Source organism: Camelina sativa, chromosome 11 (genome assembly GCF_030686135.1).
Source record: "Camelina sativa cultivar CO46 ecotype springtype chromosome 11, ASM3068613v1".
NCBI lineage: Eukaryota > Viridiplantae > Streptophyta > Magnoliopsida > Brassicales > Brassicaceae > Camelina > Camelina sativa.
This window is the reverse complement of record NC_141890.1, coordinates 35,782,831-35,809,015: the sequence shown is the minus strand read 5'-3', so window position 1 is coordinate 35,809,015 and position 26,185 is coordinate 35,782,831. Positions and strand designations below refer to the sequence as shown.

Here is a 26,185-nt window from a genome sequence, read left to right as displayed (position 1 = left end):
AGCAAGCTCAAAACTCGATTTTCACTTTCGCTTCCATCTCCTCCCCTGATATTCTTACTTGAGCTCTCTCGAGTCTTTTTGTCCTTATATATGTCAAACTCATATATTTACACTTGCGAGTCACTCTTTGAAAGTTGAAAGTTGGCTACAACCCATACCAAAAATGACGTTTCTGATGCTTATTCATTCCAACTAAAAACTATACCAAAAACAAATGAAGCGTTATATGTTCCAAAAAAAAAACCACTTAATGAGTCATATAATGGGGCATGTACTGTTCTTAAAACTTTGTACAACAAACAAAGGGATCTTCAACTTTTCAACATATAATATGGTCACTCTAAAAACCTTTATAAAAAAAAAACGAAAAATTTGAGGTCAAAAATAATAAATGAATGAATAGTTGAGAATTACAGTAAACATCCAAAACAAAGAGGAATTTACACCTTTTCCCATCTTCTTATCCTTTTGGTTCAGGAATGCCCTTCACTCTTCCACTTCACTCCAAAAAAATATCACAGAGGAAGAGCTTTTTCAGAATCTGAGCTTCTCAACTTTCAAGAACTTAGTGCAAGAATACAAATGCTGGATTCTCAAGAAGTTCTTCTGCTGGTTTAATTCCTACAAAGTCCTTCTCTTCCATCGAACTTGAGATGTCATCGATTGAGAAAGGAATGCTGCAAAATTAACAGTTACCAAACAAATTAAAGTTAGGATCAATATAAATCCTAAACCTTAAAACTTGTTAGAAGTGTATGTTTTCTTTGCATATTAAAAGACATAGTCTTACCTGGAATCATCATCCAACAAGAATGAATCACTATCTGCATCATTGGATTCCTCTGTCATGAGTGCTCGCATACTTGATATAACCTGCGATATATTTTGAATTTTGTTCAGCATCTCTACAAAGGTTCCAAACTGAACAAGAAAATTGATAATTTTAATTTCATGTTGAAGGTCAAAGAAAAGTTTAAGGTACTTCTTGTGAGACGCTTCGGGTGTTATAGCTATCATCCCAGTATAAGGTGCAAATACGGTACAGCTGCTGGACACTGAGGACCTGTAAATTAAAATGAAGGAAAAAAAAGAAGAGAATGTTAAGGCAAAGAGAATGAGTGAATGACCATCAAGTGTGTTTGTAGAAACTTGAAACCAGAGCCTTACCGGGCAAAGATCGTTTGCTATTTCATCGTATGAGATTCTGTATTTCTGGTGGATAACCTGCAGGCAAAAACAAAAGAAGAATAAAGTAATGTTACTGTAGTATAAAGGACCAATGATTATTTTCATATGGACCAACATGAGTTCAATCGAAAACTTTCCCTAACTAGCCTTAACTAAAAATGGATCATTAACAAGAATGTAGGAAGTATAGCATACCAAGAACCCAACGGCTTGTCTGATATGTTTCAGTTCTTCCCAAGACGGCCCAGCATACTGCCAAGTCACAGAAAAGAAGAATAATTTGTTAATAGGACGTTATGAGAAAAATTGAAGTATTTTAGTAAGAAATCATGACTCAGAAATTTTACTTCTTTGGCTTGACAACACCATAGCTCTAGCTCGGCAAGTCCGGATTTTACAAATTCACCGTTGCTAAATGTACAGCACTCTTTACGCAGAAGGAGGCTGTAAGATACCAGAAAAAATCATGTCAGTGAAGACACAAAGTGCATAGTTTTTTACCAGAAAAAGCCATGTAAGTGAAGACACAAAGTGCATAGTTTTGTACGTCAACCAGAATTAAACCTACCTGTTGAAAAGTTGTACGTTGATGAAAGAGAAAGTTTGAGAGTATATCTTCTGGATGAGTACTAAAGGAACCTGAACATATCATGTAAAATATGAGAATCCATGTATTGGAGTGAGAACACACAGTACAATGCCAATGAAAACACTATAATTTAACTTACATGATTTTCTTTTAATGTGACAAGAAGCGAATTGAGACCGTCGATAATGCTTTGCCAGTGAACTGCAGGAGAATCTTTTCCAAAGGACCTACCAGATCTTAGCATCCCTCCTTTAGAAGATCTCGGTGCCTGAAGTTTTCATTTATAAAAACAAATCTATCATCAAAGGGGAAAAGACAAAAAAACATCACATCATTATGATACAAAGAATCAAGTAAAAAACCTGAATGCATAGAGAAAGTAAAATTGATAACTCTTTCTTCAAGTTATCCCTAACCATCCCAAACATTTTCTCAACATAGGCTGCAAGCTGTTGCTTGAAAAGCAGAGCAGGGTACTTGGCCTCCACTGGTCGGACCACTGCAAGAGCAGCAGCTTCAGCTGCTGCAGCAAGGTTGCCTGAAGCGGGCGACGAGCGGAAGCTCTGGTGAACAAGACAGGGAGAGAAGATCGTTAAGAGTGATGTCGTAAGCAAAAGTTAAACCGAAAAGTCATATTAACTCAAGAAAAATTGTAATACAAACCATGGCCATCCTTCCAAACAAAGAAGTTGAAGCTGGTGGCTTCTTGCTTTGTGTTCCTCCGCTGCCCCCGGTTTTAAGACTTTTTTGAAGCAAAAATAGTAGTGCCGATGTGGTTGTCAACCAATACGCCAAGTGACTATTGTCATCCTCATTCTGAAAATATCAGCAGAAGTTTAAGTAATCTTGATCATGATCTTGCATAATCTATATTTCAGATAAGCAAATGACAAAGCCACTACACAAAAATTTCTTAAGACAGTTCAAAGAAATTTAGATCTTGGACAGACCAATATCCCATCATGTGTGTAATCCTACACTGAAACAATGTGAAGAAGTGCATTCTCATTTACCTCGATTGCAGAACCAATCATCTGAATCAGACGATCAAACACATTAGTCTTCTCAGATTCGAAACACTTCCAGTGAAGTAGACACTTGTATATCGTAAATGCAGCCACAGGTTTTCCATTACTGAAACCGATGTTGTCTTTTACACAGTCAATGAGAGCATCAACATTCATCTGTAGTGACAATACAAATCAAGTTAGCAGAATTAGTTACTAACAGCTTTGTGAAGATATTACGTTAAAATAATTAGACAACATACAATTTGACGTTCTGCAGCAGATTTAACAGGCTTGCCATCAAGTGGTGTTGTAAACTCGGCTTCCTAGAAAATAGACTTCATAGATCAATACACTAATCGAAAAAATACAAACAAAAAAACACATGATGAGCAACAAGTGACCGAGATAGCTGGTTGGAGGAACTATACATTGAACTCGCTTTCCAAGTTTGTTTGGTGGCCATTTTCCAAATTCTACAAACAGAATTGAGGATAAAGTTAACATCTAATGGCTGGTTAGAAGGCAGCTCAACGAACAAATTTATAAGTTGCTGAGAAACTTTCTACCTTAATAGGTACAGTTGGAGGATGTCCTAGGTTTGTCCTCACAGGAGTGCTTAAGATTGTTTGCTGATGCATAATTTTCTTCTCAGCTTCCATGTCTAATATTTTCTCTTCAAGCCTGCAGATGAAACATCAGACATAATTCGAACAAGACAAGTAAGGAATCACCCCCCAAGACATATTACAAAGGATACCTCTGCATTGCAGTTGTCAACTTCACAAGTTTAGATTCAGCCTCCAATGCTTGCTTTAGTCTATCCTGGCTAATCTTGGTGGTCTCTTGAAGTTTTTTCTCTGTCTCATCGATTTTCATTTCCAGTGAACTCACCATACCCTGTGTAAGACGAGTTTTCAGCAGAGTTTGTCATTTGGAGAGATCTGTGTAATTAGTGTTCTCAAATATTGCATATGTTGGCTCTTCTCCAGTAAGTACGCTATAACTTCAAAAAGTTTCACAAACCTTCAGCTTTTCATTTTCATTTGTGATCTTGTCCATTAGTTCCTGATCAACCACAGGAATCTCCTTAATAATTGGGGCAATCTCGGCAACTTTCTTGGAAGCTTCACGTTCTTTAATAAGCAATGCCTCAGTTTCTTTGCACTTAAGTTGCAATTCCTCCAAAGAAGACTGCGCTTTTGCACTTTCTTGTTTTTTGGCCTCTTCCAAGTCAGTCTGAAACGTTGAAAGAGGATTAAAATACTCTCAACAAACTTCATAAAATGCAAGAAGCCCAAAGATATCAGGGTAAGATTTGCCAAAAACAAAATGTGGTTCCTCAAACAGCAATCTCACCCTTATTCGTTTCTCTAACTGCAATCTCCAGGTCAGGTCTTCAACTTGCTTCTCTAGCTTGTTCTTGGCTTCTTGAAGTGCTCCAGTTTCTCGAGCAGCCTATGTGTAAAATTCAAATTAGAAAAAAAAAAACTCAGTTAATTTCATGCAAAGCATTATCTTCACAAGTGAGTCTCTGAGACAAAAGACCATGGAACAACACTAGACACAGAAAGAAACCACATCTCACCATCTTAAGCTTTCGAAGTTCTCCACGAGCAATCTTTGATCTCCATGCACATTGGGTCGTGATAGCTGCTTTCTTTAGTTTTCTGTAATGCAGTCGAGCCAAGTATCCACGACACCAAGTCTATAATAACATTAAACATTACCACAATCAGAATATGACAGAGAGAACAACTGTTTCGTCGTCGTTTATAAAAAACTAATGGTGTTCTCTGACGAGTTGAACTTCTAATAGTACCACACGTCTGTAATTTTGATTTAGTTGTACCTGAATTATTATTGCAGCTTTGGTCTGCCTTCTGAAACATAGTTCTTTACGGGCAACCATACCACGCATACCAGCTTGAACCGAAACAGCAGCAGAAAATAGCTCTGTGTAAGCCTTTCTAGCCAGAAACCTACGCAAGTCTCTCTGAATTTTTAAAGCAGCTGATTCCCTGTGCATGCCTTCATATACACTTCTAGCGAGATAACCTGACAAAAAGAGAGGCACATAGGTTTGCACAAGATAGTCAAGAATTTAATTAAAGAAAAATGACTTAAGAATAACAGACATGTTCCGGCAGAACATTGAAATACCTCTGCAAACTGACTGAATTTGTTTAGCAGAATTACGAAGAACGATGAAACTCTTTTTAGCAAGATATGACCGAACTTTTCTCTGAATAATGCTTGCTGATCTTCCCAAGACCTCAGTCCTTCGGGTATCCAAGTCTGCCATTTGTCCAGCCCTAAGAAAAACTTTTGTCTTGCCAATCTACAAATGTAAAATGTCAGTGCTCCACTATCTATGTAGCTTATACAACGAAAAAACCTTGATGAGGCAATTACCTGGTACCCTTCAAGTTCCACTTTGTCCAGAAGCTTCTTGCAAGCAGCAGGGTCATCAGAGCTGTTATAAAAAGGAATCAGTTAAGACATGTCAACGGGCTGTACCAATCACCAAATGGAAAACCTAAGAGGGAACATCTTACTTCTTTACCAACACTTCTGGAGCAAGAATACCAAATCTGGCCAAGAATTCGTCAAAATGTTTCCTAGTAGGATAGCCAGCACAACTAATCCTGATTGCCTCCATCACTCCCTAAAGTCATGAACACAAACAAAATCCTTCTTTCAGAAATAGAAATTTTCAAAAGAAACTGAACTACAAAATCGAAAGAGAATGTCATTCGCACCCCACAACGTAATTGCTGTAAAATGTTTTCGTTCTCAAAGATTCCAGGCTTCAGAAGGTTATTTGGTTTTATACAACGAATATAGTGTGGCTCCGTAGTATTGAGAATCTCGAGCAATGATACCAGTTGTTGCTGAAAAGAAGCACACAATGGAATTAAGTGACCAAATTATTTAATAAACTATGTTAGTAAAAATTGGAAACCAAAGGTCAGGCTCACCTTGAAACGGGTACCTATAGATGAGAATTTTGATTGTTTGGAATCATCAGACGCTGGTGGGAACAAACTTGCTACAAAGGAACAACTAGAAGAATTTAACAATGCTTGATGCTCGGCAATAACGTAATCTTTGTTCTTGTCCAGGAAAAGTTCTGTCTGATAAGTGACCTGGAACAATACCCCAATGGTTGTTAGACCATATAACTATGGAACATTTACTGAAATTTCTTGGAACATTTTTCACAATTATGTGAACCAGTGAAAGCAACGGCTGCTCACATCACCAGCATAATGGCAAATGGTGAAGTCGCTACGAGCTAATTTTGGCTTGGTAAAGCGCTTGTGGTTTTTAAATGTCTGGTATAGCTTCTGTGCAAAAGTTTCATGAGTTGACCTTGGAAACATGCTGCACGGCAAAAGTCTCACTTCAGCTATATTGCTCAGAAAGAAAACCAAATTTGAGAAAGCAAACTGAAAGCACAGGAATTAACGGGCATAAATCTTAGATTGTAGAATAAAAGAAAGAGTTCAGAATCAATAGCTTGGGTTTCATACTCACCAAGCTTCATCTAGCAGAGCAATAATACCTCCAGGTTTCTGAAGAACACAAAAAAAAAGGAAACATCAAACCTATTGTTGACTGTGGGCAAGAAAAATGGCAATAGTGATGGCTTGGACGCTTTAAGAGTATCGCAAGACTATTCGAATAAGCTAAAATATACAGAAATGTATCATCAAACCTTTTCTATTAGGTCTAAAATATCTTGATTGTCTACGAACTCTATATAGCTCCAGTTGATCTCCTCCTTCTTATATTCCTCTTGCTCCATTTTAAAGACATGCTGCACGGAAAGAAATGTCACGTCTCAGAACAATAGGCACTACAGAATTTAGAAGAGATAAATAATATAAAAGTGTAAGAGTTTCTTCTAATCAAACCTGATTAAAATGCTGTTGAAGTTTTTCATTGGTCAAATTAATGCAAAATTGCTCAAAACTGTAATGAAACTTGAGATTGTAAGTATTAGGCCAAAGAACAATAAGAAACAGTCATGAATAGTAATTCTTTATTAAAAAAGTTTCATCAGCTGCACTCTACATTGATATATCTATGTCTGCATATCTAACAGTACTCTCCTTACAAAACAAACTTAGTCGGACAACCTCACAAGCTCACAATTTGTTAGGCTGTAAGAAAATCTGAATCGTCCATGTTAGAAACAAGGACTAGCTTGACTAGCTTGACTATCAAACTGATCAGACCGATATATTATGGTGAAGTATCAGAGTTCAATCCACTAAAGCAACCCATCTAACCAATTATGAAAACAACAAGCATACCACTTAAGCACCTGTTTGTCTTGAAACTCTCGAATCCATAAATATCAAGAACACCAATCAAATACTTTGAGTCAGGATCTTGACCAATTGAGCTATTTATCTTGTCAACAAGCCTGCAAAGACCATGAAAGATTAGTATATAAAAATGATGGCAAAGCACCTTCGAGGCGGAGAAGCAGCTATTGAATATCTTCATTAGGGTAAAATCGAGAAACCCACCAGTCAAACAATCTTGAGTACATGACTTTAGCCAGAGCATCTCTACTAAGAGTAGCAGCTTCGGGATCAAGAGTTTTAGTGATAGTTTCATCGCGAGTTACCATGATACGCTTGCACAGAGAATCCTCAAGTGCCTTCTCATCACAGCTGGAAATGAAGACGATATAAATAAGGAAACAAAACAAAACCAACATTTATCGCTCTATTTGTCAAGGCATTTACCTGAGAAGCTCGGCTGCAGTTTTCAGATGAAACAAGGATTTATCATCTTTGGGAATCGATGAATCAATCTCTGTTCCCTTAGCAAATTCAACATTCCCAAGATGGAGAATAGCCGCCACGACGCTGAAAATCGCATCCTGAAACAAGATATCAGTAAAGTATAGAATCTGTTTACATAGATAAATATAGCAGCTTTGGCTAAAATCTAACTGATGGAGTTCTGTGATGAGTACCTGCTCCTCGGTACTGATCCCGACGACATCCATAGCCCGTCTTGTGGCATGATATTCCTCCGCATCATTTATACTATCCAACTCTAGACATTTAGACTGATTGAGATAGTGGTATGTCTTTGGTTTATCCAGCTTGAATTTCTTCACATCCTGATAGTAGAAATACATCATTTCAGAAAACAAGATATGCGTTCACATGCCAAACAAGGCTCAGATACTCGACATGTATCAGCAAGTTATCCAGTGTTACATACTCCGAAGTAAATTACAAAACTTACTTCTTCTGGAGCAGCACAAATCATGTAGAAACAGTGATAGTTTCTTTCAGGATCAGAGACCTGACAAACACGTGATCTTTCCAACAAATACGTCCTTATGGCAGCTCCTGATATCCTTCCCTTTTCGTCAAACTGAATCTCCACGAACTTACCAAAACGACTATAAAGTACACAAATAATCATTTAGAAACACACATAAAGTGACAGGGAAAATCTCAACTAATCTAGATGAAAGAATGCTATAGAGATATGAGGAAACTTTGTTACCTGGAATTATTGTTCCTGACAGTCTTTGCATTTCCAAATGCTTCTAAAACAGGATTCGACTGAATAAAAGACACATTTAAGAAGCTTATAAGAAACAGCTCAAAGCAAGAAAAGAAAAGAGCAACATCTTTTGCAAAAAGAAGTGAGCATATAGATGCTGACTATTCAGTTTTCCTTAATGTGGATGACTACTAGCATTAGTTTTTTTTGAAATTTTAGTTATTTTTTCACTCTACAGATGCTCATGAAAAGGGAAAATGAATTTTGACCATCCTCTAAAGTCTTAAGTTTTAGTTATTTGTTCACTCATCTCGAAAACAGGAGTTGACTGAATGGAAGTATAGATGATGCTTTTTTCACCTCCAAGACTTTCTGTTCAACACTTCTTCCCTCAGAAGCAGCTCGACCTCCCATGTAAGCAAGATATCTCATAAGCAACTTTGTGCTTTCAGTTTTACCAGCACCACTTTCTCCACTAACCAGAATAGATTGACTCACTCCGTCATTAATCATCTGTCTGCATTAGACCAAAGCGAGAAAACATGCACATTTTACATATAAGGATCATCAACAACAACAAATACAAAAAACAAAGCTCATATGTTTTGTCAGTATGCATAAAAAAAAAAAACCTATATGCAGCATCTGCAACGGCAAATGGATGTGGACTCAGCTCCCCTAAGGCAGCTCCTTTATATTGAGCCATCATATGGCTACTATATAGATGGGGAAGTCTTCTAAATGGATTAACAGCAATCAATATGCTTCCTGTATAAGTCTGGTGGAAGTAAATAAAAGTTTTAGTCCACACATATCTAGAGTGCATATATATATATATATATATATATATATACACAAAACCAATATTAACTCACATAAATCTCATTTATATCATATCTTGAATGCAAATTCTGTAAAACTCCAGGTTCATGCAAATAAGCAAGTCTTGTCATGTCGTCAACTCCAGATGCTGGCGCTTCCACATCTTTAGGATAAGCATTAGAGATTTTCGTAACAACCTGAATTTTCCAAAAATAGGAAAATCAAAAAAACTGCTTTCACAATCATGATTCCTAAAATTCTACATGAGAGAAGGAAGCACGCTTACATGTTTCCCTGAGGTGCATAGAACTTTGATCTCATCACCATTAACTTCAACAACTTCACCATCAATCCATGCTTCATCAGGATCCTCAACCCACACAAACGACCCAACTGAAGGATTGAAATTAGCAACCTGTAGAAAAACAAAAGGGGGTGTCAAATTCATTTCACTACTTTCACAGACTACTTATCTCAGCTTAAAGAAGAAGTACAGAATAGCTTCTTTTACGGCAATCACAATTACATTGCCACTATTTTAGACTATAATAACCCAATCATAAGAAATGGCGAAAAATCAAAAATACTATTCCTGGTAAAATATAAACAAATATAGCTTATGAAATGAAGATTCAGACAAGATTTAAGACCAAATCGTCAAACCAAAGTCGTAGTCTGAAGTCAAATCTCAAAGACAGCACAAAGCCATAATCCAGAAATTTAGATTATCCAAATTAACTCATTTCCCCCAAATTAAAACTGGATTTAATCAATTAAAAAATGAAAATTAATATTACCATATCGTTTACGCAGATCAGGAGACTTGTGGATCTAAGAATGAACCAAATATGAACTCGTTAAATCTTCAGAGCGAAGAAGTTGAAAGAAACTGAGATTTGGTGTGGAGAAGAAGACACAACAAAACTTTGCAAATCTAAAACGCGTTTGTTTCTCTGTAAAAAAAAAAAAAAAAAAAAAAAAAAAAATTCCCCCCGAATAGTTTTTGAGTATAATTTTTTTTTTTTTTCTTTTTTTTTGGGGCCTTTTTCGTGCCTCCCTCCTTTGTTCCACCTTCTTCTGTGGGGGATGATTTGGTCTGAATTTGTAAATTTACTTAAACAGCATAAATTTTTCAATTAAGACATTGATTAAGACATATCTTTTATTCCTAAAGTACCCTTTGATTTTGCATAATCACGGAGCTAGGTTTCCTTCCGACACGCTAAACCAGTTTTGTCCGTTCGCGATATATATTTTTGGGACAAATTTTTTATTTCTTTATAAAGAAAAGTATCATTTTTTAATCCATTCTTCTTAATGGTATAAAGATCTTACCATAATTATTATACACCGAAATTCAACAAAAGAACAATTTTTTTTTTCAGTTTATGTAAATGCCAAACGTTTTAGAATCTAAAAGGTCTAATAATCAATAATATTCGTTTTATCTCTATTTTTTTTTAAGTATCAATTAATGAAACTGATATTGTATATTAATGAAAAGTAAAAATAAAACTTTTAATTGTTTTCTTTTTAGTATATGTGAAACTATCCTGTAGTTATTTTTATTTTAATAATTAAACTAGACATTCGTAATTTCTTATTGCTATATACTGTATCTTACCATTTAGGCATTTACACCCAATATGATTTGAATTATTTCTTTTCCATCAGTACTTTGTTCACATGGTACACGTAATGTAAGACGGTGTCACGCAAACGAGAATCTGACTTGGCATTTCCCGCAACATATAATCTTTTATTTTTATTTCATTTTTATACCAAATAAAGTACAAACGCAATTTAAGACCTTGGGTCTATTGAGCTGAGACGTCAAGATGACAAAAGAAAAGTTACGGTGGTGTTGCTAAGAACGTTGCAAGGTTTGGATCAGTACGAAACGGAAGACTAGTTCGAGCTCCTAAACCTCTGCAGCAGCAAGCAGCCTACAACAAATCTCAAACGCAAATCCTTCAATCACAATTCCTATCAAAACGCGTGTGACGCTAGCTTTTTTAAAAATCACGTCGGAATAAAACAAAAGAAGAACCAAACTTACGACTCGAGATGAAAATGTCAACATTTTTTCTGTAGCCATTTCCGTACACAAACCTGTAAGTAAAAAAAAAGAACAAGAATGAAGATTGTAGTCGGTTTACGCCCGGCTCAATGCATTCTTGGGGTTTTAATACGTGTTTAGAACTTAATTGGGTGTTTGGTACTATCACTATTTAAAACAGAAAAAACAGGGTGTTAAAAGATAGAGAATAGGAGAGATAGAGCACAATGGTGGGACAGAGGACATTGGTGGAGATTACTAGTTAGTTCTACATGTGTTTTTGGTTTCGTTAGAGGAGAGAGAAGAGAGGGAAGCATGAGTTTATTTTTCTTCTTTATTATATTCCATACGATCTAAAAACAAAAAAATTGGCTAATTAAAATTTGTTTTTTAAAAAATTTCAGATATATAAAAATCTATGTTTTTTTCTTTACAATTTGATATGCATATTGTTTGATGATTTTATTTAATAATGTTAAATATTTTTTACAAATTGTATATCCGTACACCATATTAAGTGTACATATGTATGTACACGTCTGTACACATTATTAAGTGTACAAATGTAATTTGTTTAATTTTGATGTAATTTGTTTAATTCTTAAGATTTTGGATGTATATACCATAATGGTTTTGTAAAAATTACATCTATACATTTAAGAATGTGTACAGACATTTGTACACTTAATAAGGTGTATAGACATCTTTACACTTAAAATGTCTACATATACAAAAGATTTATATAATATATTTAAAAATTATTAAACAAAATTCATATCAAATTGTAAAGAAAAAACTATATATTTTTTTTGTATCTAAGAAGTTTTCTAAAAAAATTATATTAATTTGAAAAAATTAAGAAATAGGAAGAAAAGGAGAGTAATTGTATTATGGCATGAAATGTAATTAGAAAGATTATTGAATGGCAAAAAAGGCTGAGAAAATAATCAAATAGTGTTAAATGTGGATTTTTCTAATTGTAAATTGTAAATGTATCTTCTTCCTAATTATGTTTGAAAAATGTATCATTTTGCCAAATATCTCTTTAGTTAACACTTGGGTTAGTAGTGAAGCGTATTATTACCATAGAGCAAAGCTCCGGTAAACGCATCTCCGGCACCGGTTGTGTCTATAAGTTCCGATGAAGGTATTTTCTCAGCTGTTACTATAACTAATCTCCCTGTAACATTCCCTGCCAGTCTAGTCACTAGCTGAATATGGTAAAAGAAATGAATAAGTGGAACTTGTTAGAAAATTATGGATCTTTAAAACGTTTATTTACCGATGAATTGCAGACCGGTAACAAACTTGTATAGTCTGTGTTTTGCTTCAGAGACTCGTGTAATTCATCTATGTCTGTCTCTTCTTCTGAACCTGAAACCTCTGTAGATACCACCAATGGCGGCCAATTATGGAGAACATGAGTGATCCTCTAAGTTAAGAACTGTGATCATTGGATAATTGCAAAAAGGGAAGTCGAGAATAAACACACCATCGGAACATCTCTCGAGCATCACACAACCGTGTTCCCCCAAAGTCATGATCACGAATTTTAGCTTTGGTAATCTAATGAGCATAGAGAGAAGTGCACTGGGAGATGATGGTGACTCTGTCCAATCCTGTTTTTCCAATCAACTATTATTAAGCTTTATATACACCAAGTGTGACACAGTTTCGATGCAAGAACATGTGTAACTAGTTACAAACCAATCATAAAGAGTAAATGAGCCTTCAAGTTTAGCAGAAGTACACATAGGTTCATTTCCACTCATAAGTTATAGATTCCACATATTCAGCTTTTAGAAACTTTCATCACTCTTTCTAACCACAAAAACCATTATGGTCCCAACATTTAATCATACTAATAGATTCACTAATTATCAATACAGTATACTCGTATGCCAATATGCTTTGATATGATGCTCTAATATTCACATCACAACCTATATATAAACCAATGGATTCGTAGACTATAGAAACGTTTACGAGAACACTCTCACCTGAGGGAAGTTAGTAGAGCAAATGGCGTAATCAGCTAAGCTAAGGAGCTCATCTAGCCCTGCCCTTCGTTTCTCTGCATTAATTAAGATGGATATATTCTTGCTATGTGCCTGACACAAGAAAAAAGTCTCTTACTACAAGTTTTCAGTATGACCTGATGTGGTAATGTTTGAATGAATCAGGTGAACAAAACAGATTTTCTAAACTGTGCAAGAACGAGAGCAAAACACACACCTTTTGCGCAAGAAGCAATTCGGCTTCACGGGACCTTCCATTTACATAAAGAACTCTTACTCCATCAAGCACAGATAAAAGGAGAGATTCAGTAAGGTCATCTGGGAGCAAAGGAGGATATCCTGGAGTGTATATACACGTACGCGTATTCCTATAAATTTCGTTTCAGGAAACTTCAAAATTCGATTAAAAAATATGTTACAGCATATAACATTGCATGATAGAAAATGCAAAACTAGATCACAGAACAGAACAAACAACAAAGGTTATAATTTACCCACGTTTGGTTATCTACAATGACGTAATTAAAATGAGAAGCTCCATCTTTAGCATTCTGAGACAATGGTAAACAAAAAGAGCTATGTGTTTTATTATATCATCTCTACATTGAATTGATATACATTGTATCAAAAAAAAAAAAAACTTTTTATCATGATCATACCAAACAAAACGAAGTATCCACGCCGCTAGATTCGAGTTCCTCAACCATATAACGTCCTTGAGAATCATCAGCAACCTAAAACCATATCCAAAATTCCCTTGTGAAAACACACAAACTCTGTTATCTAACTATAACTTGATATTTTGGTTCAAGTCAAAGGCTACATTTTTTGCAGTTTCCAACTAAAATTTTCACCTACTAAAGTGTAAGAACTACAATTTTGACTTTCCTATGACCTTTCTTGCCACTACATTAACAACAAGACAAATATCCAAAACAGTACCAAAGACTTGAACACAGAAAGAGAAATTGTAAAAAGAACCTTAGCTAAGATTCGACAAGGAAAACCCAAACGAGCAACACATGTTAAAGAGTTGCCAGTGTTTCCTCCTCCTTGGACCTGCAGATATGAAAACACATAGAAAACTCAAAATCTCTCCAGAACTACAAAATTATATAAAGTCAACGCAGAGTCAAGAAAGATGTGCGTTATGGACCTTGGAGCTCGTGCACCGGATCTTCTGATCTGGATTTGGGAAAGACGATACTGTGACTAAGTAATCAAGACAGAGTTGACCACAACCAAGCTGCAATTTGTAGACAAATCTAATTCAGTTTTTTTTTTTTTTTAAATTAGTTCATGAGAATAAGAAGAGAGATACGTACGACGATTGGTTGGTGGCTCGGGATTGTTTCGTCGGAGAAAGATGACATGATCGGAGCGAGCTCCGCTCCTGCAATGGAGTTGGTGGAATTCGAAGTGGTGGTAGAGAGGGAGAGATGTTTTAGATTGCAAATTTATATAGGGGGGACCAACCTTTGGTTTGATTAGACCGTTAACTAAGTCGTATTAGCTGAATTTAAACCGGGAGTTCTTTCTCGGTTTAGTAGAGAGAGTCTTCTATGGTGCAATTTCTTGGTCATATCCGTACAATTTCTGTTGGTATGTTCATGGAACTTACCCATAGGCATATAAATTGGATAATAAAAAGACCAAACATGATTTAAGTAGAGAGACCACAACCTCACAGTTTATTTTAGTTGAGAGAACGTAAATTATGGGTTAAATTTATTATAAAGAGTTAAGAAAAGAAAGACCAAAGACCCAAAATCACTTTATAAAAAAAAATACTCAAGAATGCTTTTTCGTTTTTACTTTTGTTTATCGTTTTTATTTTGATAAAGCGGTTTTGGGTCTTTGGTCTTTTTTAACTTTTTTTTTTTGTAGGAGAGGGGGAGATCTCCCCTCATATTATTATTATTAGAAAAGAAAAAAGACTACAGACGACCATCCGTGGCCGAGTGCCACCAACAATGTCCTCAAAAATAATATCTTGAACACAATCAGGGTTAACATCCAAAACATGAAAACGTAAAGGAAGAGAACAAGCATAGTTTGCTAATCCATGGGCAAAATGATTAGTCTTTCCATGCACATGATAAATACGGACTAATCAGTCTTTTGAGATCAAGCCATAGCACAACCATATTAAAAAAGACAGCGGTTGAAAAAGTGGAAACAAGCATTCTCGATTAAGAAATTGATAACATCGCTAATTTTCACTGATTTTTAATATGTTTTTAATAGATATTCAAGAAAGATTTTGAGTGATAATAGACAAAAACACGATAAAAATTTGTTTCATGACAGTTTCAAAGATTATGAAGTTTGGCATCCGTTGAAGACCTTTCCGTGACTCATATCAAAAGATTTTGGACTCTATGGAAAGGTAGAAGAACCAATGTTTTCCAAATGATGAACAAAGCAGCAGTTAAAGTTCCGTCTTATTCATCAGCGCGCTCAAGGCTATATATAAAGAATTTAGAGCAGCAGAGGTGAAAATCTTTGAAAACATATTAAAAATCAGTGAAAATCTTTTTTGAAATTAGTTTTTAACAAAGCAGCAGTTAAAGTGGGAAAATAGCCAAAATCAACTTCAACTATTTTCTGAACGCTTTTTCATACCTAAACTTTAGTACTCTGCAAATAACAATCTGAACGGTGTTAAAATTCAAATTTTCTACTTGAACTATATGAAATGTTGTCAATTTCAACATTTGTTCGAATAATTTTAAATAGGAGTTTAACAGAACTGTATTAGACGACATGTGACGTCCATGTGGCACTAGAACTAACTAAAACGACGTTGTTTTGGTCATTTCGTAGCAACCACAACATACCAAAAATGACCAAAACGACGTTGTTTTAATCAATCTCAGTGCTAGATGGACGCTACAAGTCGTCTAACTCAGTACTGTTAAACTCTAATTTAACACCGTTCGAATATATGTTGAAAATTGACAACATTTCATATAGTTCAGGTAGAATATTTAAATTTTAACACGGTTTAGGTTGTTATTTGCAGGGTATTGAAATTTAGATATGAAAAAGCGTTTGACAAAAAGTTGGGGTTGATTTTGGCCGTGTACCCCAGTTAAAGTTCCGTCTTATTTGTACTAGAACTTGTAGAACACTCCACTACAATCAATACAATAAAAGTACAAGAAGTTTCTCTCCAGTGCTCACACATCAACATTTTGGTGAAATATGAAGCTCACACATCATTTAAAGACTTAGGGTCCGAATGGTAACCGCGGATTTAGTAGTGCGGGATAAAGAATTTGCTAGTGCGGTACAGTTCAACTGCGGTATGTGCGGGACAAATATATTTGCGGGACAAGTGCGGTTAATACAAAATAAGCGGTACAAAATAACTTTTGATTGGTGAAAAACTATTTGGAGTGCGGATTTCATATTATTTTATTAATAATTAGTATAATTATATATTTCAATTTATTTTGTATTAATAATTATATATATATATTTAACATAAGGTATAATTGTAATATATTTCATAGATTTTGTAAATAGATTTTTTATATAAAATATATCTAACATAAGTAAATATAACTGTATAAAACCTAATATCTCTAATTATTAAAATACAATATTATTTTAATATTGTATAACAATGATATGAAAGGAAAGATAGTAGAAAAGAGATACTAATACTAGATAGAACTTATATATCTATCATAGAAGTATATACTAGTGGAAGAAAATTAATAGATATATAATATTGTTAACAATAACAAAAATTAAAAATTAAAAGTATATATAACCAAGTGCGTAATTTGTAAAACCGCTAGATAAAAATTGTTTTGGTTTTTAAGTGTGGTCCATACCTTATTTATCTTCCCAAAACCGCACTTATCACTTTTTTTTCTATTTTGCAAAACCAAAAACTTATTAAAAAAATGTTGAATGGTAAACGAAGTGCGTTTTTCAAAATCTGTTTATCAATTACGCAAATAAGAGGCTTCCATTCAAGGCCTTAACCAACCAAAATATTTTAATTAATACACATCAGCTTTTCAACTTGCCACATCAGTTTTTAATTAAAAACATAATTTTTAAAAGATAACCAATAAAATTAAAACAAATAATAGACTTCATCATTTTAAAAATTGTGGATGACGCATAGATTTTTAATTTGTAGAAAGAAAAATAAAAATAAATTAAATATACAACAAATATATATATATATATATATAGATTTTTTCTACAATTAATCTAGCATTATTAATTTGGAAATTTTCAAATTTTATTTCTATCTCATTGTTGATTCCAAGTATTACAAAGAAAAAAAAAGTGAAATGGATGATAGTAAATTTTTTTATATAGACTATTTTAAGAGCTTTACTAGCGTAATGAAAATATAAATTCAAAGAAAAAAAAGTATAAAAGCTGAAGTGAGCTCTTGAGGGTATGTAAACCTCTTTGAAAATGAAATATAATGAAAATATAACAAATAAGAACACTTAGTTTAAAGCATTTTAAAGCTAACACCGCGTTAAAAATATGTACCAACAGAGTTAAAAGAAATAATACACATCATTTTTATACTAAAATTTTAAAAAGTAGACAACATCTTTCATAAAGAGTTCAATATGATTATTTCAGTTTTGTAAATTATAGTCTCACTCTATAATATTAAATTATTATTCGAATATATCAAAGCAGAAAACATGTTTATAAATAAAAGTGACATATATATCTATATATAAAATTTATATTCTTATATATATTTATAACGTGTGATTGCGTTGGAATAATAGTCAAATTATTTTAGTATTCCGCTAACGTTCAGACTGTGTATTTTTTGTATGTTATTAGCCTTGAGTTATGGAATCGATTAATAACTTTAAAAGTCCAAAAAAGAAGAGATCTAACATTTTTGGAAAAATATTTTTATATTAAATAATCAATTGGTTTAAAATAAATTATTAAGTGATTTTTTAAATAATTATTATGATCTACTATATTAAATATTTCCTTTGCAATTTAAATTATTGTTGTGCATCATAAATATTTTTAAATCTAAAGAATCTATAGTTTTTGAAGTATTTTAGTCTTGAAAAATATATAAAATATATCAAAAATTTGTTAAAAGCTATTTACATAAGAAGAGAGAATAAAATAAATACTAAGATTGACTATACATTACACTTATTATTTTGTAAAAGTAATATATAACATGTATTTATTAATGTCTACAAATATCAATAAAAACTATTAAAATTTTAGGTGCTTTTAATTTTTTTACTAATCATAGTAATATATTAATATTAAAATAAATTTAATTTTAAAAAAAAATCCCGGAGTGTAGCGCGGGTGTTTATCTAGTTTGTATAAAAACTAAAGAGGTCAATGTTTGAGATCGTGACAATTAATTACACTTTTTATGTCTCTGATTGGTTAGGTCGAACTACTTTTGTTTGAGAGTCCACCACGTCAATTTAGTAACTCTCATTTATACGATCTAACGGAAAGTGGAAATTAAAAGAGCATCTCTTAGATAAATACATTCATTTTATATTAAGAAAAAAAACTGTTTTTAGACCTATATCTCCTAGATTTTGAGCCACTTGGTTGTCAGTTGTCACCAATATTATTGTGATTGCAGGGAAAAGCAGTGGTTCTGTTTCGAGTTGGCCAAGTAGACTTAAAATAGCTGTTCGATCCCGCTTAATTAGTTAGCATGTGGAGGTTTTATATGTGTAGGCAACTAGGCATTGAGTATCCTACACAGCCGCATCTTTATATTTATTCATTTGGGCCCAAGAAAAGAAGTCGAGTCGACCCCCTACTTTTCGTAAACGTTTACACACGAAACTGCAGTCTAGATTCTGATAGCTACTACTAATAAAATATATGCACTACCGCTGGCAAAAACTAAAACCGGCCTTCTTTTACTTTACTTTCATGTGAGTAAAGTAAACAAACAACGAAGATACAAGAAAACAAAACAATTTAAGAAATTATGGGTCTGAAACTTCTTTTTCTTGATCTACAGTAGCACCCTGAGCACATGTACCATGTCAGATAGTATTTGGCTTTATATATCCGATGCAGCATCACATATAGAACAAGCCGGATGGGTGAAATTCTCAAAATCAAAATTACAAAGGAGAAAGTCCTATACCAACTACAACGGATCCAAGTACCCAATTTTAGTTTCTGATCAAAAGAACATGATTACACTTGACGGAAGAAAAAACAAAACAAAAAAGAATGAAAAAAGAGGATCATGCAAGAAGCAAATAAGGTATTGTAATACATATATAAATTAATAGTAATGGACTTGTACTCTCATCTTTTCCTTTTGCTACCTGCACGTACTGGACCTTTATGGATCTGCACCGAACTTGGAACATAAGAGCACATTAGTGGCGGATGATTGGATTCCCCGAGAACCATTTCTTTGGAGCATCCGTCCTCTCGAATCACGTAAGCTACGTTCTTGTTTCTTTTTTCTTTGTCTCTAACAAAAACCACCACGGCTTTCTTCTCTTCGTCAATAAAGAAGAAACTGCAACGTTCAAGTCCAATATATCTTATTGGATTCAAGATGCTTTCATCTTTTACTGCCAAGAACTTCCTCCACGACACTGTGTTGGGCTCGATATTAGTCGTAATCCATATCTCCATCTCATATGTATCTCTGCTGCGTTTAAGTAGCACTGCAAGTTGCTCTTCTCTAACAGAAGATAGAGTCACAGTATCTTTGAAAACATAGTCAAACGGCAGATGAAGATGAGGTCCAAATCTCTCTCTTGTAAAATCAAAACAGACTAACCCATATTTTTTCTCCCCAAAACTTTGCCGAGCAACAAAGTAAGTGTTTCCTTTCAAAGACACGCTGCGTTGATGAGACTCTATATCACAATCACTGGGAAAGACATCAAGAACCCTCCATGAATTAGACTTAAAATTGTAGATTTCACAATCAGTTATTCTGTTGCTAGTAATATGTTCGTAACGAAACCAAAACCACAAGATTTTGTAAACGTTGTTGCTGTTGTCATATCCAATAGCAAACTTATCTAATATGTGGAATTTTCTTCTAGCTAGAACCCACCTGACTTGCCCCAAGTACGGGTTCCATGCCACAAGCCTTGGCATGACCTTGGTGACGCATAACAATAAGCCGTCACACTGAAAGACTTCAGACATCTCGACTTGGTTAAGTAAATTACCTATCTTCTTTATACAAGATGTATCAAACAAGTCTTCATGGTTAAAGATTTCATGGAGATTGACGCCAATAAGAGAAACCCTAGAATCATAAAACATGATCAGCAAAAACTCTTTGGCTGCTTTATCATCAGAGTACTTCTTTGTAAAACTCTTATCTTTAGATAAACCATTCCATCTTTTGCAAGCAGATCTCACCGCTGGTAGAGAAGTTATAGGAACTCTAGAGAGTATCTCCTCTATCAAATCCCGAGAAAGATCCATAATCATCGTCATTGCTGTTGTCAAAAAGAAATCATGGTTTTTAATTTGCGAAATGTACTTTTTTTTATATATATAGACAGATATAATGTGTAAGTCGTAACAAAGAGATTTGCTTATTTGGTTCTATCTAATTGTAACTAACAAAGAAATTATTATGGGTTTTAATTTCCCGTATTTTTTTTTTTTCTCAACTATTGGGCCATAACTGGCCGGCCTATTAGCCAAATTCCTACATTCGTAGGAAACGGGACTGGATTCCTGGTGTGATGGTATCTTCTACAAATAAACTTACCTTCTGCCACTGCACTAAGGTCACTTCACAATTTCCCGTATCTTATTTGGTTCTATCTGTTTTTATTTTTTCCCGAAAATACCTTTTCATAAGATTATATTTTTAAAAATACACCTTTTTATTATTTTTCGGGAAAATACACTTCTTAGTAAGTGAAATGGCCAAATTATATACTTTGGTTCTATAGGTTTTTATATGTTTTTATAATGCACATTTTTTTATTATAAATGGTTGACTAATTTAAACCTGATTTATGAAATCAACTATACGTTTGAGAATTTTCCTGCGTAATCTATAGTTGGAGATTAAAATCACTAATTACAAAGAAGTGAGGAATTGACCGATGGTAATGAAAATGACCCTGCCTCTCATTCAGTTTTTGTAATCGCAGTTCTTGATCATATTCATATCTACGGCGAATCTACAAGTTGTTGATTGGTACATCACTTTAAGAATTCTCCAAATTGCTCTTTCCTTTTTCTTTTTCTTTTTGAACTCTTTCCTAGATTCAGTCTAATGTAACGTGCGTGTTGTTCCGTGTATAGTCGTGAATCTTGAAGATTTTAAGCGAAAGAAAGAGATGCATTATAAGAGTCTGATTCAATGTTACATCGAAAAGTAGTGATCAGTCGCGCTCACTAATGGCCGTCAAATGCTCCTCAATCTCCTCCGTTTCCAGGGAACGGAAGATACGGTTATCAGCTCTCACAACTCCCACCTGCCAAAACCAAACAATGGCCAGGGAGTATATTTACATCAATTTAAAAACCTTTAACAATTCATTGATACGACCTAAAATACTACTTTTTGGCAACATAAATACAAAAAAAGGAGTACAGAGTGGAAGAGTGACACCTCAATCTCAGTTGCCTTGAAGTCTTCTTGAAGAACAGATTGCAGAGCGGATATGGCAGTCTACAAAAGTAGGATAACTCAAAGTCAGAAATAATGAGCTAAGTTATTTTTCTCAGAATCTTGGTTCCTAATATTAAAGCTTTTTAAAAGTGTATGCAAATATCAAATATGAACATAGCAAAGGAAGCACCGATAGACAAAAATGGTATTAAATGCTTTTTAAAAGTTGTTTCCTATATGCAACTCTAAAGGAGAAAATAAAGAAGAGGATCGGCAGTGACTTACCTGCACTGTTTCATCATATGTGAAAGCAGGGTTTTCTTTCATTTTCTTCTCCAAGAAATTGATAGCTTCTTGCTCTTTCACACCAGCACTAGTTGCCTGCATCATATGTTTGCTTATTAGTTGAGACTCTTATTTCCATGGAACAATAACATCTGACATTGTAGCCTTCCTAAGATCGTGGGTACATGGTCCAGAAGGTACATATTTACCATCCATGTTAATAGGTGCTCAATGGGTTTTTTCACCTACATAGTGAACCAATAACAACAACCAAAAAAAACTATCCCCTAGCTCTCCACAAAAAGATTAAATTATGTAAGGAAACAATAAGACAAACATTGAGAGCTTTTCTCAGAACAATCTCTGGTTAGATACGATTAATAGAAAACCTAAATTTTTAAAAGAAGCAAGTGCAAGATAGCAGTAAATGCAGTAGCCTAGATATCAATATGCGAGTAAGGTGGGAGGAAACGGAGGCCATCATAACAAGTAGAGTGGTATTACCTTGTGACCGTAAAAATGTCCAGCTGGGTCACACTTGTAAAGCAGGGGTCCTCTCTCTTCATCAATACCGAGAACCATGGCAACTTCAGAAAGACAAAAGAAAACAAGAATGAGCCTTTTTCTTCAATTCAATATAACTAGCAAGAAACCAATATATAGACATGCAATAGGTAAGTAAGTGAATGCAGACTTGCCTACTCCAAGAGGTCTCATGTAAGCATGTTGAGTGTAGACCTGTGACTTATCGGCAATCCTGTCCGCAAAAATTAGTAAACTTTTTCAGTAACATACTTTCACAAGCGTAGAGGAAGATAAGAGTTACAGCTTGAATCCACAACAGATCGTATACCATTTAGCAAGAATGTCGGCAGGCATCTCGTATCCATATTGAAACCTAAACTCAGCCGCCTCATTTCTTGCTTGTGTCACCAATGACCTTGAATCAGCTGGATCATACCATTTAAAGGTTACAGATTTTAGATAAACACAAGCTTTGTAGAAATATTGAAAGCAGACCTGTAATGCCAGTAGCTAACAATCCAAGGTACTTGGTTACAGGGAAAAGGTGAGTTACGCTTGACTGATCTAAAAGCTTGTCCTGTACAATTGCAAAAACGAAACTTTTAACTGACAAAAAAGAGTCAAAATCTCGAATTTATTGGATCAAGATGCAAGCTTTGAGTAACAAAAAGGGGAAACTCACTGGAACTTTCTTCTGGGTAACAACGCAAACTGAATCTTTTCCACGAACACCGATCGATGTGATTCCAGCTGCTTTCACGGCTTTGAATGCATACTCTACAGAGTTCGAAACCACTTATATCATTTTTTTTTTCTAAGGCTTGTAAAGAAAAAGGTCGAAGAGGAGTTTGGATTAACTTACCGACTTGGAAGAGACGACCTTCTGGAGAGAAGATAGTGATGTGACGATCGTAGCCACCGCCGCTTCCTCTGCTCATCTTTTTTTTTACTCAACGAAGAAGATTTAATAACTAAAAAACCCTTCTTTACTGAATCGGAAGTTCGTTTTTTTCTTTTTTTCTTTGTTCTGCGATCGATCTAATAGAGTCGCCCTGGGCGTTTGGCGTGTTCGGGTTATTCGGGTCGGTTTGTTCGGTTTTGAGAAAATTTGGTTTTTGAAAAATCTTGCCGAATTGAACTGAAATTAAATTCAGTTCAAATTGATCGGTACTTGGTTTATTCGGATCGGTTATTAGATTTTAAATCACTTACAAATTTAAACCGATTTTTTCTAGTTCGGTTATTTTAAACCGAATAAACAAAGAAATTATGTTAATGGGCTAAATTAACAAATAAACCCACCAAATTCATAATGGACCTAATATAGATAAAAATAATGAAGATAATAGACCTAAATGAATCTGAAAACAAATTTTAAGTCCAAATCCATTAGGGTTTTCAGAGATATGATGGTGTGCAGCTGCATCTAGCTATAACGGCGAAGATCGATGGTTCTTGGGCGTCATTTTTTTCACCTGCCATCATCAAAACTACATGAAAATCGATTAACAACGAGAAAGATAAACATAACACAAGTACCTTAAACAAAGTAACAAACCTATAACCATAATGAATAATCTCTGAATTCGAAGTTCAAACTCTAGCTCTAAAGTTCTCTAAATCGATGTTATCAAGACATAGGAAGAGTTTACAGAGCAAATAAACAAACGAAAAATCAAATAAGGAGAAAGAATAAGAGCTTACCCTTAACAATCTTGTGGTTAAAGCTTGAATCTGAAAATGATATACCTTAAACATGACTGAGATTTGAGAGAATGAAAGAGGATGTAGTCGATGATGAATTGATAAAGGAGAAGATATGTGATGATGATTATTGATTAGATCGGAGAAGAAGGAGAACAAGATAACTGGTGAGGTTTCTCTCTCGGAATTGCAGGAGGCAAAGGGGAAGAAGAAGAGAAACAAAATTAGGGTTAGACTTATATATGGCTGTGGAATCTAATCAACCGATCGGTCCGATTACCGAACCGAACCAAACCGAAAACCGATTCCCCAGATCAATTGCGCCGAACGGTTACACTTAATTTCTTCGGTTTGCTCCGATAACCGAAAAAATCGGGTTGTTCGGTTTGGTTTGATCGGTTAATGCCGAACGCCCAGGGTGATAATAGAGAGACGAGGAATTGAAGAAAGCTTTGTCTTCAAGACAGGGAAAAAAAGAAAAAAAAAGATTGTCGGAGCTTAAGTTCAATTCCTTAACTACCCTTGAAAGTTACATTAATTACAAGTTTTCATACCTTTTTATTTTGTTTTGAAAGTACTCCTTCTATTTTGGTTTAATTTAACGGAGATTCTCTAAAATACCATCAAAATAATTATTTTTTTCAAATTTAGCACAAAAACTCTAAAATTCCAAAAAAAATACTTTATTTCAAAATTAATTTTTCAAAATTAAATTCTAAATTCAAAAATACTAAACTTACCTCTCAAAGCTACACCCTTAATGTAAAATTGAAAACGCAAACCTGAAAACAAAAATTTTAAAAATTAATTTTAAATATTTTAATGAGTTAAATAGTACTATTTTGGAAATTTATGAAATATGTTATATAGTTGTCCATAAAACTTATTTTAATGCTATTTTAGCGTATTTTTCTTAATTTTACGTGAAAGTGTAACTCGAGGGATATGGGGAATTCGGAATAACTGAATCATACTTGAAAAGTGCTATAGAGTATTTAGATTTTTCTCTTAAATTTTTAATTACAATAAATCTTTTCAAAGATACAACAATCCAAAGGCGGATGCAAGGCAGGGGAGGGTGGGGCACGTGCCCTACACTGTTTTTTTTCCTTTATAGGTTTTCATCCCAAAGAAATTTAAATTAAAAGATACACATAAATTTTTTTTTGCAAACAAATGCATCCAACTTTTTTTTTTCTTTTGTGTGTGTAAGGATAAATGCGAATTATTAAGAAAAGTTGACCATAGAATACTTAGAGCAATCATTGAGATAATATTTTCCTCGTCAACTATTTTTTTTTCTTAGTGTTACTTCTTTGGTTTTTTCCAATTCTAAAAGTATCAAACATGTTTACAGTAAATAACTATTTTGTGATTAATTGATACTAGGTAATGAGCTCCTGCGATGTTGCGGGAGAACTCATTTTAATAAAATATTTATAACAAAATTTCTTTTAATATATATATTTAGAGAAAATTACTATAATAGTACTAAATTGTTTCCTTATTACTAGAGTAGTACAAAAAGGTTAGATAATTACTATAATAACTTATGTACCATTTGTACCCCTAAAACTAGTGTTAGAAAAAAATGCAACTATAGAAAATGCCATTAAGAAAAAAAAATATTGGAAAGTGGGAGAAAGTCTATCGTTGGTTTGATGGTATATAAATCGGGTACATAAAAATGGTAGAGAAAGTTGGTATATTAAGTTGGTAGACTGTAGGTATACGGTAGATTAAAATGAAAAATTTAGTTGTAGTGATGGTACACTTATGTGAAAAGTAGATTAATTAGGTAGATTTATGTTCTCGGTAGATTAACTTGGTAGATTAATT

At 34.1% G+C, this 26,185-nt stretch overlaps 3 protein-coding genes, 1 long non-coding RNA gene and 1 pseudogene across 9 annotated transcripts; all 5 read right to left on the bottom strand.

The window, feature by feature from the left end:
• Window positions 1-227: 227 nt before the first annotated feature.
• On the bottom strand, window positions 228-10,272 carry LOC104725064 (myosin-6). Its single transcript, XM_010443664.3, is given in 40 exon segments — window positions 228-591; window positions 593-677; window positions 791-873; window positions 983-1,063; window positions 1,168-1,224; window positions 1,384-1,440; window positions 1,536-1,632; window positions 1,757-1,827; window positions 1,917-2,045; window positions 2,140-2,340; window positions 2,441-2,593; window positions 2,791-2,961; window positions 3,048-3,110; window positions 3,216-3,260; window positions 3,354-3,468; window positions 3,545-3,684; window positions 3,811-4,023; window positions 4,144-4,242; window positions 4,373-4,492; window positions 4,637-4,842; window positions 4,948-5,125; window positions 5,200-5,260; window positions 5,343-5,452; window positions 5,547-5,678; window positions 5,766-5,933; window positions 6,045-6,171; window positions 6,325-6,362; window positions 6,506-6,607; window positions 6,705-6,762; window positions 7,118-7,219; window positions 7,326-7,472; window positions 7,548-7,684; window positions 7,781-7,930; window positions 8,059-8,218; window positions 8,326-8,384; window positions 8,686-8,842; window positions 8,958-9,103; window positions 9,201-9,344; window positions 9,434-9,562; window positions 9,945-10,272. Coding segments are annotated over 40 exon segments (4,551 nt in total). The 5' UTR covers window positions 9,948-10,272; the 3' UTR covers window positions 228-534.
• A 613-nt stretch (window positions 10,273-10,885) lies between these two features.
• On the bottom strand, window positions 10,886-14,769 carry LOC104725063 (uncharacterized). 5 transcript variants are annotated; one of them, XR_015571691.1, is made up of 12 exons: window positions 14,550-14,702; window positions 14,381-14,470; window positions 14,206-14,283; window positions 13,884-13,958; window positions 13,723-13,775; window positions 13,442-13,592; window positions 13,207-13,317; window positions 12,699-12,825; window positions 12,489-12,589; window positions 12,291-12,386; window positions 11,207-11,259; window positions 10,886-11,093 (listed from the first exon to the last, which is right to left on the bottom strand). XR_015571691.1 is itself a non-coding variant. In XM_087473632.1 (12 exons), the coding sequence occupies exons 1-12, from the start codon at window positions 14,595-14,597 to the stop codon at window positions 11,001-11,003; spliced, it is 1,092 nt and encodes a 363-aa protein (XP_087329758.1). In that variant the 5' UTR covers window positions 14,598-14,769; the 3' UTR covers window positions 10,886-11,000. The 5 variants fall into 5 exon arrangements, 4 of the variants coding, with proteins under 4 accessions (XP_087329758.1, XP_010441961.2, XP_010441962.1 ...); XM_087473632.1 differs by having other exon boundaries at window positions 12,291-12,417; window positions 12,504-12,589; window positions 14,550-14,769; XM_010443659.3 differs by having other exon boundaries at window positions 12,291-12,417; window positions 14,550-14,730.
• A 4,551-nt stretch (window positions 14,770-19,320) lies between these two features.
• On the bottom strand, window positions 19,321-20,852 carry LOC104725062 (putative F-box protein At3g19560 pseudogene; annotated as a pseudogene). The gene has a single exon (XR_015572230.1). The product of XR_015572230.1 is annotated as a putative F-box protein At3g19560 pseudogene (transcript).
• Window positions 20,853-21,538: 686 nt separating this feature from the next.
• LOC104725061 (proteasome subunit alpha type-6-B) lies at window positions 21,539-23,804 on the bottom strand. Its single transcript, XM_010443655.3, has 9 exons — window positions 23,505-23,804; window positions 23,325-23,419; window positions 23,138-23,219; window positions 22,971-23,067; window positions 22,816-22,874; window positions 22,622-22,704; window positions 22,118-22,213; window positions 21,833-21,892; window positions 21,539-21,695 (listed from the first exon to the last, which is right to left on the bottom strand). Exons 1-9 carry the CDS (start codon window positions 23,578-23,580, stop codon window positions 21,603-21,605), a joined length of 741 nt encoding a protein of 246 aa, XP_010441957.1. The 5' UTR covers window positions 23,581-23,804; the 3' UTR covers window positions 21,539-21,602.
• A 53-nt stretch (window positions 23,805-23,857) lies between these two features.
• LOC147934861 (uncharacterized) lies at window positions 23,858-24,560 on the bottom strand. The gene is made up of 2 exons (XR_015572229.1): window positions 24,347-24,560; window positions 23,858-24,132 (listed from the first exon to the last, which is right to left on the bottom strand). It is a non-coding gene; the product is annotated as an uncharacterized LOC147934861 (long non-coding RNA).
• Between the last annotated feature and the right edge of the window lie 1,625 nt (window positions 24,561-26,185).

Bases quoted from the DNA above. Each gene is read 5' to 3' on its own strand.
- LOC104725063 (XM_010443659.3), bottom strand. From the start codon at position 14,597: ATGTCATCTTTCTCCGACGAAACAATCCCGAGCCACCAACCAATCGTC. The intron at 14,284-14,380 runs GTCCATAACGCA...TCATATCTGCAG, and splicing joins TCCGGTGCACGAGCTCCAAG to GTCCAAGGAGGAGGAAACAC. The intron at 13,593-13,722 runs GTGGGTAAATTA...CGAAATTTATAG, and splicing joins GTCATTGTAGATAACCAAAC to GAATACGCGTACGTGTATAT.
- LOC104725061 (XM_010443655.3), bottom strand. From the start codon at position 23,580: ATGAGCAGAGGAAGCGGCGGTGGCTACGATCGTCACATCACTATCTTC. The intron at 23,420-23,504 runs GTAAGTTAATCC...CGAACTCTGTAG, and splicing joins AGGTCGTCTCTTCCAAGTCG to AGTATGCATTCAAAGCCGTG. The intron at 23,068-23,137 runs GTCTGCTTTCAA...GGTATGATCCAG, and splicing joins GTTAGCTACTGGCATTACAG to CTGATTCAAGGTCATTGGTG.